Source organism: Balearica regulorum, chromosome 6 (genome assembly GCF_011004875.1).
Source record: "Balearica regulorum gibbericeps isolate bBalReg1 chromosome 6, bBalReg1.pri, whole genome shotgun sequence".
Classification (NCBI taxonomy): domain Eukaryota; kingdom Metazoa; phylum Chordata; class Aves; order Gruiformes; family Gruidae; genus Balearica; species Balearica regulorum.
Window position 1 is genome coordinate 25,931,846 of NC_046189.1, and position 18,392 is coordinate 25,950,237.

Consider the following 18,392-nt stretch of genomic DNA (forward strand, 5'->3'; position numbering starts at 1 on the left):
TGGAGGGGCAGAGAAGCCCCCCCCACCCCATGTGCAGGCACTGCCATTTAGGGTTTGGGGTGGGGAGGGGGTACCAGGGGGAAACTGAGGCAGAGTCGGGGAGGGGGTCATGGGTTGAGCTGTGATCAAACCCAGGCGTCCATGTTCCTCTACCCCCAAATCAGAGGGGGCTGGAGCAGGGGGCACTGTTAGGATCTGGCATCCACCCCAGGGGATGCCATACCCGGGGGGCAGGTGGGTGAGCCCGGGGGTGCCGAGCCCCGCGTGCGGAGAGGAGGAGGGGGAGGAGGACAAGGAGGAGGAGGAGAAGGGGGGGGAGCGTGGCGGAGCTGGCTCCCACCCAAGCACTGCAGGACATGGGCGGGCACGGTGCTCCCTGCCTGACTGCCAGCGCGCAGGAGACGCTGGGGGACCGGCGGGGGGGACAGGGGCCGGTGGGACCGCAGCCCCCCAGCCTATCGCCGCGCGGCCCCGTGCCCACCGCCGGGCACCTCCTGGGCACTGCCCGGGCACCGGAGCTTGTTGGAGCCGGGGGGGGGCACGGCTGGGTTTGGCCGCCTCCCCCTCCCACCCCCAGCGTGCCCTGGGGAGGGATCGGCCCCTGCACCCCCCCGGCCGGGTGACCCCCGGGCAGGGGCACCATGACCCGGCTGAGCTGGTGCTTTGCCACCTTGGTTCGCTGGGGGAAGTCCTTGGTGTCCTGCCTCCTGCCCCTCCGCGCCTGCCGCCATCGGGAGGTAAGCGGGCACCACCGGGCACGGCGTTAGGGACAAGGTCTGCGAGGGGGGGCACGGAACTGGGGCAGGCTCCGGGGGGTGCAGGGGGATGGGAGTGCAGGCTGGCACTGGCTCTGCTTGCTGCGGGCAGCGTGGGGTTAGACTGTACATATGCATGCCAGGGTGCTGGGCATGTCCTTTGTCCCTCCTGTGTCCCCCCTCAGCGTGGCACTGTCACCCCCCCCCCCCCCCGCACCCGCGGGCCCCTGCAGTGCCTGGCTGGAGGGGATCAGCTGGGATCTGCTGTACAGCGTTTCACACAAAGGGATCTGCTGAGATCCCTGTGTCCTTACAGCACCCACAGTGGGGTGACCTCTGTGCCTAGCGTGAGGGGACCCCTGTGTCCATAAAGCACCTGGCATGAGAGATCCCTGTGCCCATACCCAGCGTGGGGGATCCCTGTGCCCATAAGCACCTGGCACTGGGGAGCTCTGTGCCCGTAAAGTGCTTCAACTGTGTGGGATCCCTGTGCCCAAAAAAGTGCCTGGTATGAGAGACCCTGTGCCCATAAGCACCCGGTGTGGGGCATCCCTGTGCCCCTCAACGCCCAGTGTGTGTGTGATCCCTGTGCCAAATGATTGCCCAGCACAGGGGATCCCTGTGCATGGGGACCCGTCCTGTTTTGCTGCTGTGCCAGGGAAACTGAGGCGGGGAGAAGCTGGTGGAGGGTGCTGAGCTCCTGCTGTACCACCCTCACTTGGTTCCTTAACCTTTGGGAAGCTGCCCCGTGCCTGGCGGTGTGGCACGGGCCACTCCAGCTGCACCGTGCCAGTGGAGCGGGTGCCAAAGCCACTGCTAGGCAGCGCCGGGGGAGTGTCACTGCAGGGTGGTGACAGGCCAGTATGTGCCAGGTCAGGGACCCAGCCTGGAGGAGGGAGAGGCCCTGGCTGTACGGGGACCCCAGTGTGTGTCGGGGACGCAGGACCGTGAGCTGTCAGGGGCGTGGGTGGGTGCTCAGGGCTGCGGGTGGGTGGGTGGCACTGGTGAGATGTGGGGTGGCAGTTATGTGGTCCGATGTCCATCCCTGTGTCTGTTTGTCCCTGATGTGGGTGTGAGAACAGGGACTTACAGAGGTGTGTGTAATGCACATGCGTGCTCATGTATGCGTGTTCACGAGTGTGCAGCTGGGACTGGGGCAAGAGTGAACTGCAGCTTGCACAAGTGTGAGTGCACAGCAGGTCTCCGGGGAGCTGGTTTGGGGCGTGTGTCCCAGTGTGGGTGCGGGTTTGTGCATATGCCCATGCACCCATTCATGGGGGTGTGCATGCATGTGTGTGCCTCCCAGCATGTGTGCTAGGTGGTAGGTGTGACGTGCATGAGTGTGCCCCAGCATGTACTCAGAGGGGTACCTTTGTGATGGGTGCGTGCACCCCATGCACCCAAGGGCAGTGCAGGGACAGCTTTGCTGGAAGCGGGTGTGGGGGATGTGGGGACATGGTGACCCAGGGAGGGGGACATGGATGACTCCTGCCAAGGCTGGCCCTGCACGGGGGGTACATGCCCACACCAGTGATACCCATGGGGGGTGTCCCTGGGCTAAGTGCCCCTGTCTGTGCCCCCCCTGCTGAGAAAATGAGCCCTACATGATGTCCTGCAGCCACCCTGCCCCTGTCGCATGACCGTTGTCCCTCTCCTTCTGAGGGGCCTGGGCTTGTCATGGCCCTAAATGGGAGGGGGTGATTTATGGGGGGGTGGGGACACCCCTCTCTAGTAGGGCTTTCATTTGTGGGCAGTAACGAGGCTGATTAATGAAGGCTGTAATGACAGAGGGGGACGGGCGCTGCCTGCCTGTTTGGTGCTGTGAACAGGATCAGGACCCCCAACCTCCCTCCGCCCCTGGGCCTGGCTGGCCTTTGGGAGGGCAGGGGGTGCTGTCCCCATCCATCCCCTGCCCCAGCTGGCACATCCCCACAGGGATACCTCTACCATGGGCTGGGCGGGCACAGCGAAGCTGTGGAGCAGAGAGCAGATATTTTGGGGAGAGGGTGCTGCGCTTTGGGGGAGTCAGATGCCACCCAAGTGTCTAGGAAGTGTAGTCCACCCCCCTGTCCCACCCTACCGTTCCTTTTTGGGCTGGCAGCTGTATGCAGCGTACAGATGGGAAACTGAGGCATGGGTAGGGGTCGTTACAGTGCCCGCATCTGTGTTGTGCCCATGTCCCCACCGTGCCCATGTCCCCACACCAGTGGTAGCTCGTCCTGCCTGCGTGTCCTTCCCTCCGGCACGTCCCCCACCCTGACTCACACCCTCATGGTCATGGCCAGCTGAGCACAAGTTTCCAGGCTGGAGCTGGAGTCAGTGCTGGTGGTGGGGGGACATACACCATTTGCCACCCGGCCAAGCCCCCCCAGGAGGGGCTGGGGGACTCCCCTGCCAAATCCATCCCCGTCAGGGCTGCAGGCTGCCAAGCCGCTCTCTGTCCTGCCTGGAGGTTTTCCCCCCTTGCTGAGGCCCCCCAGCTCTGCACATGGATGTCCGCCGCTCCTTCCCTGTCTCCCATCCCGGGACCACCCAGGGGACACGGCTGGGGATGGGGGGGGACACCACGCCGCAGGACCCGCTGGAGGCTGGAGAGGGATGGGGATGAGGTGGGTGGCGGGTGCCCCCCGAGTCTGCAGAGGAAATGGATCCCAAATGTGTGTGTGAGGGGGGAGAGGGGCCGGGACAAGGCACAGCCCCACTCGGGCCCTCCCAGTCCCGCAGCCCCTCTGCTAGGGTGGGGGGGTCCAGGCCACCCCCGGGGCCACCTCGGCCGGGGTTCCAGTGGGCGTTGCGGGGGTCGGGGGAAGTTTGCCACCCCCCTTCTCCCCCGCCTGGAGGGGGGGCGTGGGGCCGGGGCGGGGCGGGCGGGCGGAGCGAGGGGGGCCGGGGGGCTCGGCCGGCTGCGGGGTCGCGCCGCGGGCAGCATGACCGGGCTCTGCCTCTCCTGCCTGCTTTGGGTACGGCCCGCCGCGCCAGCACCGGGGGGCACCGGGGGGGGAGCGGGACAGCACCGCGGTGGGGCCCGGCAGCGGGGTCTGGGAGCGGGGCTGGTCCCGGGAGCGGGCGGTGGATGGGGCTGGTTGCGGGTGGAGCGAGGGGGACCGGGACGGAGCGGGGGCGTTTGCACGAGAACGGGCGGACTGGGAGCGGGGGGAACCGGAGGTGCTGGACTGGGATCGGCTCTGGAGCAAGCGGGACCGAGCGGAGACAGGCAGGGACGGCCGGACACCGGGGCGGGGCTGGGGGACCGGACCGGGAGCGGGACCGGGAGGAGCGCCGGGGACCGGGGGGAGTGGAGCGGGACCCAGCCCGGGAGAGCGGCGGCGGTGGGCACCGGGCTGCGGGGTGCACGAAGGAGGGACCGGGATGGGATGAGGGACAGGGACACTGGACTGGGGGGGGTCCTGTGTGTGTGCCTAGGGAGGGGCGTGGGGTTGGGGACGGGGAGGGCGGAGGGCTGATCCCCCACGGCTCCCAGCCTGCGACACCGACCGCGGGCCCCCGCCATTCCCTGGGGCTGAGGCTCTGCTGCCCCACTGGAGGGGAAGGAAACTGGGCAAACTGGGGGGATCCAGTTAGCGCTGGGGGTGTAGGGCTCTGCCCCCCCCCATCCAGTCACCACGGTGAGCTGGGCCCTGGGGCACAGCGTGGTGCAAAGTGCTGGGTGGGTCTCAGCCCACAGGGCTGGATCCGGGTGTCCTGGTGCCCCCCCCCCCCCCCACTCTGGCTTTGCAGCCTCAGGGGAACTGGGTGTCCCAGTTCACACACACACCCCCCCCCCCCCCCGGCACCTCTGCAGTGCTGGGCAATGGACCCAGGCCTCCCAGCTCCTGATTAATCTGGCATCTCTCCCCGGTGCCTCTTCCAGCCCAGGACACCTGGGTCCCCTTCCAGCCTCCTTGGGTCTGCGTGTTGGGGGGCCCACAGCCAGGGATGTCCGTGCCCCCCCCCCCACCGTGTAGAGGCCGGCCCCTGGAGGTGGGTACCCATGGGTGGGTACTTGGGTGGCATCCCCAAGAGGACCCCAGCCCCCCTATGCATCCTCACGGTAGTTCTAGCCCTGGGGACAGGGAAGCTAACTGGGATCCTGCCAGTACGGAGCTGGGAAAAGGTTGTTTTGTGGGATGGGCTGGTTCCCCGGCTGGCAGGGTAGCACTGGGTGGGCAGGGTGCTCCCCCCGGCAGCAGGAAGGTGGGGGTGTAAAGCCGGGTACTGGGTTGGCAGCCCCCTGGCATGGGGATGGTGTTGGCAACGGGACAAACGGAGGGGGCTCTGAGGGGTGGGAATGGGGGGGGCAGCTCTTTCCCTAGCCAGTATCATGCTGTTAATGAAGCAGGCCCGTGCTAATGTGTGGGCCAGGGCAGGGTGGGGGGTACGTGCGTGGGAGACACGTCGGCATCCCTGGGCATCCCAGCTGGGTCCCTGGGAGCGGGGGGTAAGGCCTCTTCCCGGGGCACCCTGCAGCAAAGATGCTGCTTTGCATATGCAAACGAGCTCATGGCATCGCTGGGCCTCGCTGTCACCCAGCAACTGCGGCGTGGGAGCCCCCGGCCTGGGGGACCTTTTCCCACGGCTGCTGGATGGGTGTTACAACATGCCTGTGCACATGCATGTGCACACGTGTATGTACACCCAGCTGTGTGTGCCCTGGTCCCTCATAGGGTGGCGCAAGCACCTGGGGGCTGCCAAGGGAGCAGCGAGTGGCCCTGCGGGAGCAGGTGCCCAGGGAAGAGGGGCTTGCACACAAGTGTACAAACCCGTGTGAGTGTGCACACGATTGCACATGGAACTGCATGTGGGAAGATGGAAATCTGCCCACACGTCTGCTGCTGCTGTGGCTGGTGGGGATGTGCACGCTCGCACACGCACGCCTGCAGGCGTGCACACGCATGCAGCACCCTGACACGCGCCATGTGTAGCACGCGCAGCATGCTTACAGCCCTGGGGGTATTTGCACACGTGCAGGCAGGCTGTGCACATGTGTGGGCTGTCTGCCTGTCCATGTGTGCACTGGGGAAACTGAGGCAGGGAGCTTTTGGGGGGGGTACCTGGCACCCCGACACTTTGGCACCATCCCCTCTGGCTCTCTGGTGTGGTGCTGAGGCTGGAGGAGAGCGGGGGGCGAGGGGGGGGCTGCCGGGCCTCTGCTTAATCTCATTAGTCTTGGCATGAAAAGGCGGATTTACGGGGGCTCGCGTCTTCATCTGGCAGCGGGTGGGTGGGCAGGGCTGGTGCGCTGCCAGGGGGTGCCCCCCCCAAACAGCCAGGAGGGGGGTCGGGGTGGGTGCTGGCTGCCTGCAGCTGTGCCAGGATCCCCCCAACCCCCACGTGTGAGCACTCGCACACACTTGCACACTCACACCCTGGCACCTGCACATCTTGAGATCCATCCTGTACTCACACTCATGTCATTGGTCTCTCCGCACCGTGGGCTGTGCCAGACAGGGTGGGCAGGGGCTCTCACACTCAGGGGGCACTACACCCCCTATACAGCCCCCCGGGAAACCCCAGCACCTGCTGTCCAGCGTGCACCCCAATACACAGCATGACACTGGCACCCCCTGCATGGGCACCCATCTGACATGGGTGTGTGCACGCGTGTTTGCGTACATGGATCTGTGTATTCACACACATACATGCAAACACATCTGTGCACGCACACGTTTACATATGTGCATTCACATGTGGTCATGTGCACACAAGTTTGCACACATGTACGTCCGTCCGAGCATGTTCACACCTCCATGCATGCAGGTACACGCACTTGTGTCTGCACACGTGCGCTCATAGAAACGCTTGCGCACAGGCGCGCATTCACAAGGACACACATGCGAATGCAGACGTGCGCCAACACGCAGGGAGACACAAGTGCACAGCTGTGTGTGTGCGCACGTGCCTGCGCGCGCACGCACACGTGTATGTGCACACACAGATGCTCGCACACGTGTGCACAGACATCCACGCCACCGTGCATGTGCTCGTGTGTGTGCATGCAGTGTGTACACAAGCGCCTGCGTGTGCGCACACCCCTCCGGCACTCACCGCCAGGGGGCGGCAGAGACTCTTTAAAGGGGCCGCGGCCGTGGGGGGTGCAGTGCCCCCCCCCCCGCACTGCCCCCCTCCCCCCCACACTGCCACCCTCCCCCCCCACTGTCGTTCCCCCCCCCCCCCGCACTCCCCCTGCCCACACGGGCAGGAGCCGAGGTCCCCGCACGCCGTGCCCACCGCCCCACAGCCCCATGGCCGCGGCCCTGCCGCAGAGGGCACGAGGGTGATGGGGTGCGGGACACACGCGCAGTTTTTCACGTGGGGGGGTAGGTGGAGGATGACACCCTGCTCAGAGGGAAACTGAGGCAGGGCAGGGCTGGGTGCCCAGGTCTCCATGCCACCTCGTTCCTGCTGACGAAGCCCCATGTCCCTCCAGCCCCAGGACCTGGAGGCCCCCCCGGCACACGCCTTCAAGATGACGAGCTTCAAGAAGGTGAAGGCATGTGGGATCTGCCGGCAGGCCATCACGCGCCAGGGCAGCACCTGCCGAGGTGAGCCGGGGGTGCGGGCACGCGTGTGTGCTGGGGGGAGGTGGGAGAACGGTGCATGTGCTCACATGGAGCTGCTGTCGTGCACTGGTGCTTGTGCAGCAGGCTGCAGGTGAGCGTGCGTGGTTGTGAAGGCACTGGTGTGTGTTCGAGTGGTGTCAAAGTGTGCGAGTGCCCCATGGCACGCATCTGTGTGTGCATGTGTGTGTGCAAGCATGTGCACAGATGTGCATGCATGTCTGTACCTGCATGTACAGCTGCGTGCACAAGGATGTGAAAGTGGGCACATGTGCCTGTGCCAACCTGTGTGCACATGGGTGTGTGTGCCTGTGCTGGAGGAGGAGCTCGTGGGTGTGCAAGAACATGTGGGTATGGCTTTGTGGGCAGGAAGGTGGCTGGGAGGTGAGGACAGCATGTGGAGGCACTTGCAAGTGTGCATATGGCCACGTGTCAGCTGCATGTGCATGCAGCGAGTGTGCAACTGTCCCCCTCACAAGTGTGCCCACGCATGTAGGCCTGTGTGCATGGGTGGGTGCTCATGCCCTATGCCATGCTCGCTGCCCGTGGTGCCTGGTGGGACACAGGCAGTGCTGCGGCCCCTTGCACGTGTGCGGTGCCGCTGAGCCCCGTGCGAGGGGCAGCGGGTGGAAATGCTGCTGGCGGCGGGAACAATGCGGCTTCCTTCGTTGCAGGAAACAGCCTGGGGGGGACGGACAGGGCCTGGGGGGTGGCCATGGCTGGGGCCATGCCACGCGGGGACCCCTGTATCCCCTGGGGACGGAACATACAGATTTGCAGGCAGCATGGTGCTGCCCTATATAAGTGCGTGTCCCCAGCAGTGCCACGTACGGGCCCGCACTGACTGTGTGCACATGCCGTCCTCTGCAGGGGCACGGGCACAGGCGTGCAACAGTAGCGCGTGGGCAGGCGGGGACATGGGCACTGGCAGCACCCCTGCGGCACTCTCGTGCATGCCGGTGCACGCACGAGGCCTCGTGAGACATGTCTGTGCACGGCCTCCCTTCATGCTATTAACCCCTGGGCACTGGGATTTGCACATGCGCGTGTTCGCTGGCTCGTTGTCACTATGGGGGAGAGGCTCATGTGCATGGGTTTGTGCCCGAGTGCTGCATGCGTGTGCACATGGTGCCGTGCGGGTGCCACCTGGAGCATGCATGTGTGTGTGCAAGGTGCGGGCATCCACGTGCATATGTGCATGTCCTGGCAGCCCAGTGCCAGGGTGCTCCAAGCCTTGCAGCGTGGGGTGCCAACCCCGTACTGCCCTGCACGTGGGGTGCCCATGGGCTGCCCCCTGGCAATGCCCCCTCTCCTGCCCCCACTAACCCTCTCCCCATTCTCTCGCCCGCAGGCTGCAAGCTCTCCTGCCACACCAAGTGCCAAGCCAAGGTAAGGCCGGCGCCCCAAGGTGTGCCCGTCCCTGCCTGGGGACACTGGGGACCCAGAGGGGGAATGCCACAGTCGGTGCCAGCTGACCCTGCCTGATGGGCACCCGGGCGGGCTGGTGGTGGTGTCACCAGCGGCTGAGGCTGGCAGTGCCATCCTGCTGCCTGGCCCCTGACAACACCTGCCTATCCGGGTATGGGGCCGGGTTTTGGGGTGCAGCCCTTCTCAGAGGGGGCTGGCAGGGATCTGTGCCCCAGCACCTGGAGTGGGGTGCCTTTTGCCAGGGTGGGTGCTGCTGCGTGCAGGTGCCATGCGCCGTGGCAGAGTTCTGCCCGCAGCATGCACGCAGGCTGGGCACCTCTCCCGATACCCAGCGCCGCCGGGGGCGGATCTCGCTGGCAGGAGGGAGTGGAGCCGAGGATGCCCGGTGGTGATGTCTGTCTGTCCGGCTGCCGCACTGGTGGAGAGGGTCCCCACGGCAACCCAGGCTTCCCGGGGAGCTGGAGGTGGGCATGGTGCCTGCTGCCGGGGCAGGGGAGGCTGCGTGTTCCTGAATCCCTGGGGAGGCATGTGTGCCAGCCAGCTCTGGGGCTGGCATCTCGGGCGGGAAAAGGCTGGTGCACCCCGGGCAGGCAGCGTAGGCTGGAACGTGCCTGTGCCCATGCCTGTGCCCGGACGGGCAGGGAGGGAGAGGAAGGGCCCAGGGGGGGTGCCTGTGCCGGGGGCCAGGCACACGTCGGGCTTCGCAGCGTGCCGCGGCGTGGGTGGTGTTGCAGGGCAGGCGCTAGGAGCAGCCCTGGCTCTGAGCCCCAGCTGGAGTGTTGGAGGAGGTGGGGGCTGCGGGGGCACCCTGGGGTTGTGCCCGGCACCCTGGGACCTGAGCGGGCAGGGCAGAGGTGTCCGGGAGGCTGTGCCACCCTGGGGGCCCTGTGCAAACCCCAGCACTCACCCTGTGCCACCCCAGGACCCTGTGCCACCCTGGGGACCTTCTGCCAGAGGTGCCCGGGGTCTGAGGCCAGAGGGGGTGCCTCTGATGTGATGCAGGGGTGCCACTGGGAGAGACGAGAGTGGTGCAGGGTGGGGGGATGCCCACAGTACGGCAGGCAGCGGTGGGGAGCATCTGCCAGTGGTTTCCAGGCAGAAAGAAGTGTCGGGAAGCACGTGTGCCTGGGTATGCACCCGGTGGGGATTCTCTGATGTCTGATACAGGGTTGTGCACCAAGAGGGGGTCACACCAGCGTCCCAGCATCTGGGTAGCCTGCGCGCACAGGCAGCCTATAGCTCGGTCCTGTGGCCGGCTGTGTTTCATTAGCCTCCATCACCCTTCCCACGCTCACTGGAAGCTGGAGCCCCCTTGGTGGGGCCGGCTGGCTGAGGGGTGTGCTGCTGGGGGGGGGGGGGGGGGCGCGTGCATGAGGCCGGGGCCAGGGACCTTCTGCAGAGCTCCTTTGGGCCAGCGCCCAGGGAGGGGCTCCTCCGGCCGGGCAAGCGGCCAGCTGACTCACACACCGACTTGTTATTGTAGGGTCTCCAGGGAGGGTGCGTGTGGGGAGGGGGCTTGGCACAGAGCAAAAACGGCCTCTTGTCTACCTGAAGCCCCTCACATTTAACCCCTGCGCCCCCAGGGTGCTTTGGAGTGGGAAGATGGGCTCACCCTCAAAGTGCTGGCAGCTGTACCCCCGAACGCTTCCTCCTGCCGTCCTGGAGATGCTGCCAGGATCCCGGTGTGTCCCTCTCCGGTGGCTCCTGGCCCTGGAGCCTGTCCCACCATCCTGTTCACAGCATCTTCCCCTTGGTCCCCATATTTACCCCCTTGGGACCTGCCCCGACCCCATGGCTGCCCCCCAGCACAGCCGGCTCCCGACCAGCTGCCTTCTGGCCCAGTTGGGGGGTAGCTCCCAGTTACAAACCCCAAATGGACTGGGTATGGTGGGAGGAGGGGAGAGGGGAGAGATAGGGGGTGTGGGTAGGGGGGCTGGCAGGGTGTGAGGGGTTGTACTGGGGGTGATGGGTGTGGGGTGCCAGGAGGTATCATGGGTGTGATGGGGATATTGGGGGGGGGGCACTGGGGTGCATGTGGGGACACCAGGGAAGTTTTGAGGTGCTGGCAAGTGCCATGTCCCCAAGGAGGCGGGGAGCGGGCAGAGCTGTGCCAAGGCAGGCAGAACCTGTGTCCCAGCAATGACCTGCACCCCTCGAGGTCCCCCCCTGCCCGAGGGACAGTGGGGGGTACAGCGGTGGTGCCGCACAGTGGCACTGATGCTGGCAGGGTGCCTGGCGCCTGTGGGCGGCTCTGGGGGGGGGCTGGGGCAGCCGCACACACATCGGCTGGGAGGCACGACGCCGTTCCCATGCCCATGTAAGGCCCTTCTCGCGTCCGGCCCCTCTGCTCAGGGATTTTTCCTTGCTTAGCAAACCTCCCTCCCTCCGAAGGGGACGGACGGACGGACACTGGTGTGTATCTGACCCTCCCCAGCCTGCCCCCTCCCTGCACCAAAACTGCCTGCCCAAAGCAGTGGGGGGGGTGTAGCTTCCTTTGAAAAGTGGGGAAACTGAGTCACAGAGCCCTGGCTGGGGGCAGCTGGAGGTGGGGGACACAGCATGGGGTGCAGTGCTTTCCGTGGCAGCAGTCAGGCGTGGGTGAGCCCATGTGTTGGCATATGCTGGTCACATAGCCAGCACAGGATCTGGCTGTGGCACAGCCAGGATCTGGTGGTGACACCGCCCTTCCAGCCGGGATGGAGGGATGAGCCCGAGGACCCTCCAGGCAGTAGGGCCGTGCAGGCATGTCCCAAATCATGGAGCAAGGGAGGTGCTGGGGGCGTCCCTGTTCCCCAGGATGTGCTCGCTGCGACTGGGGCTGAATTTTGCCATGATGCTGCTTGGAGAGGCTGAGAAAAGATGGGCAACGATGCTTCTCCTCATGGTGGGAGCTGGCCTGGTGACAGCTGGTTTGGCTGGGGGAAGTGGAGGGCTGCGGCATTTGGCTGCCGAATCGGCTGGCGATCACCGGCGGGTGGTTCTGGGAACTGGCAGCTGTGCCAGCCCCTGGGCCTGGCGGGGCTTCAGCGTGCCCCGCTCGCCCTGTGCCACACTGGGGCCCACAGGTCCTGGGGGATTGGGGCTGCCGGGCTGTGCCAAGAGGGGAAACTGAGGCACGGCACATAGCATGGGGCCAAGGCACCTGGGGGCTGTCTTGTCCCCCAGTGTCTCCCCCCGGGGAGCTGACAGCAGGCACTGGAGCTGTGCCAGGCTGCTAGGCCATGTGTGTGAGTATGTGTGTGTCTGTGCATGTGAAACACGTGTGTGAGCGTGTGTGTGCCTGAGCACGAGTGTGTTTGCACGATCATCTGTGTGCATGCATGTGCATGATCATGTATGCTCGCAGATGCATATATGTGCGTGTGACTTTGCATGCAAGAGCACCCATCTGTGTGCACAAGTGTGCTTGCACACGGGTGGGCAGTCACACGCGTGTGCTCCCAGCTCAGTGCCATCCATCCCCGCTGGCCTCGTGCCAGGCCCAGCTTGTTTTTTGAGTGCCCCCTGCGAAGGGACTCCGGGGGTGGGAGATTTGTCCATTATTAAACTGGGGGCTGGAGCGGGGCCAGGGCCAGGCAGTGAGGCGCATCCTGGCCAGAGCAATCGCTCCCTGTGCCCGTGGTGCCGACGGGCCCTTGGGAAGCTGGGGGACGCAGTGGGACCCGTGCTGGGACGTGTGGTGCTGGCAAAGAGGATGTGCATCTCCTGCCCTCAGCTGGTGTTGGAGACCCCCATACCTGCAAAGCGAGTCAGGGCCAGGTGGGGAAACTGAGGCAGGGAGCGGTTGGACCCTTCTGGGCAGGCTTGACTCGTGGTGGTGGGCGCCCCGCAGCTGTGCCGTGGCTGGGGGCTCCGGGCAGTGCTGGGGTGCACTGCCAGGCCGTGCATCGTGGGCTGCCTGTGGCTGTGCCAGGAACGGTGGCTGCAGGGAGGGGACATCCATGTCCCAGCTGCGGTGGGCTCATGCTAGGGGATATGTGGCTGACCCATCCCCACTCGTGGCTGACCCGTCCCCACTCACCGCCCCAGCCACTGTCATGCAGCCTCCTGCCTTGCAGCAGAGGGGATGACGTGTCAGTCACACGGGGAGCTGCTCGTCCGGTCCCTGTCCCCAATGCCCCGTTAAAAGCCACCTTCTCGCTGCTTCGGGACAGATAATTAGCAACATCCCTGGTCTCCACAACAGAGCAGGCAGTGGGGCGGGGGGGGGGGGGGGGGGGGTGGGGTGGGGGGGGAAGGAATGCTGCAGGAATGTGTCCTTGGCCCTGGCACAGGCCCAGCCGGGGTGGCTGTGAGGGTCAGCCCTGCCCCGGTGCCATGCCAGGTCGTGTTTGTGCAGTGGGTCCTGGAGGGCGTTCTGGGGCTTTTTCTCCCTCTTTCCTTTTTCCTCTTCTTTACGTCACCACCCAAATATTCGGCCTCTCTCAGCTCCAGGGGGGGGTGTGTGTGTGTCAGCTCTGCTGCTTGGAGGAGCTGGGGCCCTTCTCTGCACCCTCCGGGTGCTGCTGGGTGCAGGGAGAGTGGGCAGGGCAGCAAGGATGCTGAGACTGCCCACGCTCGCTGCACTGGTGAGCACTGGCCAGGGCTGGCCTGGGAGGTGTCAGCCGAGGCAGTGGGGACCACCGGCCTCCCTCCTCGGGGGCTCTCAGGGTCAGATCCAGCCCCTCAGGGCCCTGTGGTGGTGGGAGGCAGGATTCGGGCTGGATGGGGACTCTGGCAGTGGGTCTCTGCCTTGTTTCCCTCCAATTTTCTCCTTTCCTGGACCACTTTGCATGTCCCCATGGCCACCCCTCCTGGGACCTGCCCTGGGAAGGGCACTGGGTCCCCAGGGACCTTCAGCACCCTCCAAGGGATGGCACCAATGCCAAAACAGCCAGGTCTGACTCAAAAAAGGGCTCTACAGACCCCACGCTGGGGCTTCATCTCCTCCCCGCAGGCTTTTACTTCTGGAGATGACCCGTCCCCTGGTGCCTGGTCCCTGGGTCTCCCTTCTTCTGATGACATTTGGGGTGGTGATGCTGGAGGCCACTTGTTTTGGGATGCGGAGGAGTTGTTTCAGGTTGGGGGTGGTTTCTCTGGGGGTGCTGGGGGGACCCCACATGGCACAGGGGCCACCAGAGACATTTGGCCAACTACTGGACCCACTCCCACTGGTGCTTTGGCCCCCATGGCTCCAGGAGGTATTTGGTGGCTGGAGTTCAGGGATGTTGTCAGGACTTCTCTGGCTGTGTCCTGGAAAGGGGACACGTCATCTCCCCAGGGGACAGCTCCTGTCACCTCCCTGGGGATGGGAACGTGCTGTCAGTGGCCTTTGCTCACCCGCTCACTTCCACCCCACTTGGCCGCTGATACTTTCCCATCTGGCCCCAGCTCTTCCGCTGCTGGTGTTTCCCAGGGTCCAGGAGCCATCCTGCGGCTGCCTCCTGAGGAGCCAGGGCTGGGGGGATCCGTGTGGGGATCTGTGCCGGAGCCAAGCCGGGGTCTGTGCCCAGCTCCCATGGCGCAGGGCGTTCATTGCCCCTCCGTCCCAGTTGCAGCGCTCCATTCATTTTGGGATGCCTGCTTTTTGGGGGCTGTGGTGCTGGGGGGGCTTCTTTGGGGGTGCCAGTGGATCTTGGCGGGGGGGTTTATCCCCATAGTGGTGGCTGTTGGGGTCTGGCCCTGTGCCCTTGGATGCTGAGGAGGCCAGCGGGGCTGGCACTTGCTCGTGACAGGGGTGAGGAGAAGTGTCCCCCAGGGATGTCAAGGCTCCAGCGCGTTGTCCTTGGCAGCAGGAAGGGTCTGCTGGTGTCTCTCGGTGCTCCCATCCCACGGCGCTGTCTGGCTGCTGGGGAAACTGAGGCACAGAGAGGCTGGGCGGGATCTGCTGGAGTAGGATTGCACTCACGGGGGTGATTGATGTTGCAGGAGTCTTGGAGGAGGGTAGAGGGAGAGCGCCTCGCCACCAACCCCTCCCTGGTGACTTTTGGGGGGTTGGCAAGGCAGGAGGGGTCCCTGGCGTCCTGCCTCATGCCAGCAAAGCCAGGCCCGGCCTTTTGGCGGAGGCCGCGGCACGAGGACGGAAACGCAAACAGGAACGGGGAGGCGTTGGGTGAGAAAATGTCAACAGCGCTGGGCCGGGTGTCTGGTTCGCCGCCTCCCCGGCTGGCTCGCCACTCTGTGGGGCACTGCTGGGCGGGCTCCCCCCTGCCCCGCACCGCTGGGGGCTTCCCCTCTTTGCTCCCGGGTCTCCCAGCACTGAACACTTGCTTGTGCAGCAGGGCTGGGGCTGGGCTGCCCGAGGGGTGGCTAGGGAGAGCAGGGCTCCATCCATCGCCACACAGAGCCCCCAGGGAGGAGGAGGATGGGAGATGGGAGGAAGGCAAGGGGGATGCTGGGCGCACCCTGGGTTTGGGACAGGCAAGCGGGAACTGGCATGGCTCCACGTATTGAGGGACAGCCGGGGCTTTTCCAGTATTTTGGCTTTGCTTTTTAATTGTGTGTGTGCGTGTATGTGTCTGGTAACTCTTCACATCCCCCCAACACTGGGGGTGCGGGCTACCCAAGGACCACTAATTGAGCACCCCATCCCATACGCAGCAGGGGGTACCAAGTTGTGCCAGGGGGTGCCAGGCAGAAAAGGCCCCAAGCTGGGCCTCACACCCCCGTCCCTGCCACCCCCCCGCCAAGGGCACAGGGACGCCAGTGGCGTCACGCGGGGCGATAAGGCCCCGACCCTGCTGCGCCCCACCACCCGCGGCAGCCCCTCAGCCCGGGGTGCGAGGCGCTTTGCAGACAGGGGTGGTGGAGGTGGGAGCGGGATATTTTTTTGGGGGGGTGGCTGCCTGCTTGCCAGCACCCCTCGCCCAGGGCTGGCTGCCCGAGTTGGGCTCCCGGTTGCCTTTAAGGGCGTTTTTGGGGGAGGCGAGGGGAGCGGAGCGGGGCTGGACTTGGAGCGTGCCGTGCAGCTGGGGAGAGAGGGAAGAGGAGAAGAAAGAGGGAGAAGGAGCAAGAGGAGGGAGGGGAGCGGTGGAAAAAGCCGCCCGGGACCCCCTTCGTCCCCAGGGCCGGGGCCGGCGCCCCCGGGCTCCCCAGCCCCCGGCCGCCCCGGAGGTGCGGAGGGGAGCTGGGGGCCGGCGGGACGCCCCCGCGCCCCTCCATCGCCGGGGTCCCGCTTGCGGGGAGCGAAACCCTTCGGTCTCTCCCCCTCCTTCCCTCCCCTCCCTCCTCCCTCCCTCCTTCCTTCCTTCCTTCTCCAGGCTTGGCCCGGGGAGGGAGGGGGGCTCTGCCTGCAGTCTGCCTTCACGCCTGCCCGCCCGGGCGACGCCGGGCTCCCGCCTGCCCCCCCCTCCCCCCCGGCCCCTCCGGCCGCCCCCCGGCCGCCCCCCGCGCCCCCGGGCCAGGTGAGGCTGAGCTGCCGTCCCTTTCGGATGTAGGCAGGCGAGACCCCGGATGGATTTCGGGAGCGTCATGAACCAGGTACGGGCGGGCGGCGAGAGCACGGGGGTCCCCAGCCCCCCCCGGGGGGCGGAGGGGATGCTGCGGGCGGTGGCATCTCGTCAGGGGACCGGGGGCCACGCGTGACGTCCGAGCGGTGGTGGGGTGGTGCGTGACTGGGGGGGTGCTGCCCCTCCGTGTTGGGGGTCCCAAGTTGTTGGTCCCTGGAGGGGGTCTCGGCGTGCGGGGGGGTTTGGAGGGGGGAAGTGCGGTACTCGCAGGGAGTAGGATTTGGGGAGGGGGTGAGGGCCGGTTCGCTGCCAGCTGGCACCTTTGAGCGGCTCGGGGGGGGCCGTGCCCCCCATGCCCACCTCCCCAACTCGCCGGGGCGGTGACTCGCGGGACACACACACACACACACACACACACACAGAGGCACTGGGCTCTGCGTCCCCTGCGAAGTGCGTAGGGACCTGTCCCTGGGGAGCCAGGGCTGGGCGGGAAAGCGGGGTCCTCCCCCGGCACCCCACTCCTAACCCACGGCCGGGCGGGCGATGCCGGGCGGGTGCCTGTCACCCCGGGGTGGGGGACGCGGGAGGGGCAGCCCCTGGGCCGGGACACCCTGGCAGCCCACGGGTTAACCCCCCTCCCCGGACCCGCCGCTGCGGGACCGTCAATGGTTAAACCCCAGGTTAATGAGTGGCGAGGAGCCCGGCAGCCCCGGCGGGTGCCAGCCCCCTCCCCGGGCAGGGACCCCCGGCCTCTCGCCGCCGCCGGGCCCGCAGAGGGTTAAATCCGGCAGGGCAGGTCCCGGCGCAGATGTTTTTGGGCTGTGCTCCTGGGAGAGGAAACGGCCGAGCGCGGCATCAGCCCTCTCGGTTTTAAGGGGAAAACAAGAAAAAGAGAACTGCTCCGTTCCTGGGGCGCCTGATCCCGCTCGGCATCAGGGTCAGCCCCCGGTGTGGGACCGGTGACCCCGGTGTGGGTGATGGGGGGCAGCTGACAGGGACAGGGGGGTGACAGTGGCTGCGCCCCCCGGATCATCATGGAGGTTGCTGGGGTGGTATCTGCTGCGTGACAAGTTTGGGGGTGCTGGGGGGCACCCGAGCAGGTACCCCTTGTCCCTACAGCGTGGTGGCACTGGGGGGCTGTGTGTGCCCTCCCTGGAGTCTGAAGCCATCCCTGGGGTGACACCCCCGGGGAAAGTGGGTCAGGAGAAAAGAAGCCCCCAGCCCACACCCTCTAATGAAGCCTCTTCGTTAGCGATCCTGCTGGCCCCTGTTTCAGGAAGGTCAGGGCTCCTGCTGCCCCGTGGGGCTGCTGCCCATCCCTGGGCAGGGTGCTGCGCCTGGGGCCGTGCCCCTCTGTGTCCCCCTGTTTTCGGGTCCCGAGCTGGGTGTCCATTTGCACCCTGCCTTTTTTAGGGGTGCTGCTGGACCAGAGCTGTGCCCTGCCCTGGGCCACCCTCCTGCTTGCTTTGCCACTGTCCCGTGCCTGGCCTCCTGCAGCCCATCCCTGGCGCATCCCGTCACAGTGACGGCAGCCCCCGATCAGCACCGGAGCCACCTTGCTGGTTGCTGGGGTGCAGGGAGATGAGCAGCCCCACTGCACAGCCCCTGGGCAGGGGGCAGCGGCTCCATCTCTGCTTCCCCCTCTTGTTCCCACACCCCCCAACACCATAGATGGGGGACATCAGTTTTGGGGGTGCCTCACAGTGGTTCAGTTTCACCGCAGCATATTCAGCTCTGTGGGGTGGGGACACAGCACTGATCCCAGTGTCCATCTGCTCGGGGCTTTCCCACGTGACGGGAGCCTCTGGGCTCGGTGCTAGGGGACACAGACCCCCTGTGGTAGCGAGGGCTTATTTTGGCACCTTGACCACCCCTTGAGGTGGGTCACAGTCCCATGGGTGCTGGCAGGTGCCCCTGATGCCACGGGGCAGCCCAAAGCCCGCAGTGGGGCCTCTGTGCCAAGGGATGGGGCTTGCCTGGTGCTCCACCAGCATGGCAGAGGGGATCGGTGGGGCAGGTCCCACACAGGGCTCACGATGGAGCGCAGGCAGCCAACCTGCCTGCTTCATAGGCCCTTGTGCTGGCCAATCCCCCATGAGTACCCATGCCCCAGCCAATCCCATGTCGGAATCCATTTGTTGACCAGTTGTGAGAATCCATGTACTGACCAATCTTGTGCTGCAATCACTGCTCTGGCCAATCCTGCATGAGAATCAGTGCTCTGA

General features: G+C 66.0%; 1 protein-coding gene across 18 annotated transcripts in view; it reads left to right on the forward strand.

Annotated features, from left to right (window-relative positions):
• Window positions 1–626: 626 nt before the first annotated feature.
• TNS1 (tensin 1) overlaps window positions 627–18,392 on the forward strand; it is a 65,654-nt gene continuing 47,888 nt past the window's right edge. For 3 of the 18 annotated variants that reach the window (XM_075756960.1, XM_075756971.1, XM_075756966.1), the window contains exons 1-3: window positions 3,668–3,715; window positions 7,183–7,297; window positions 8,664–8,701. In XM_075756960.1, the coding sequence (XP_075613075.1) occupies window positions 3,683–3,715; window positions 7,183–7,297; window positions 8,664–8,701 (186 nt within the window). In that variant the 5' untranslated portion in view covers window positions 3,668–3,682. Of the gene's footprint in view, window positions 738–3,667; window positions 3,716–7,182; window positions 7,298–8,663; window positions 8,702–15,447; window positions 15,530–16,017; window positions 16,199–18,392 lie in introns of those variants that run through there. The other 15 variants (XM_075756952.1, XM_075756956.1, XM_075756955.1 and 12 more) reach the window with 9 other exon arrangements.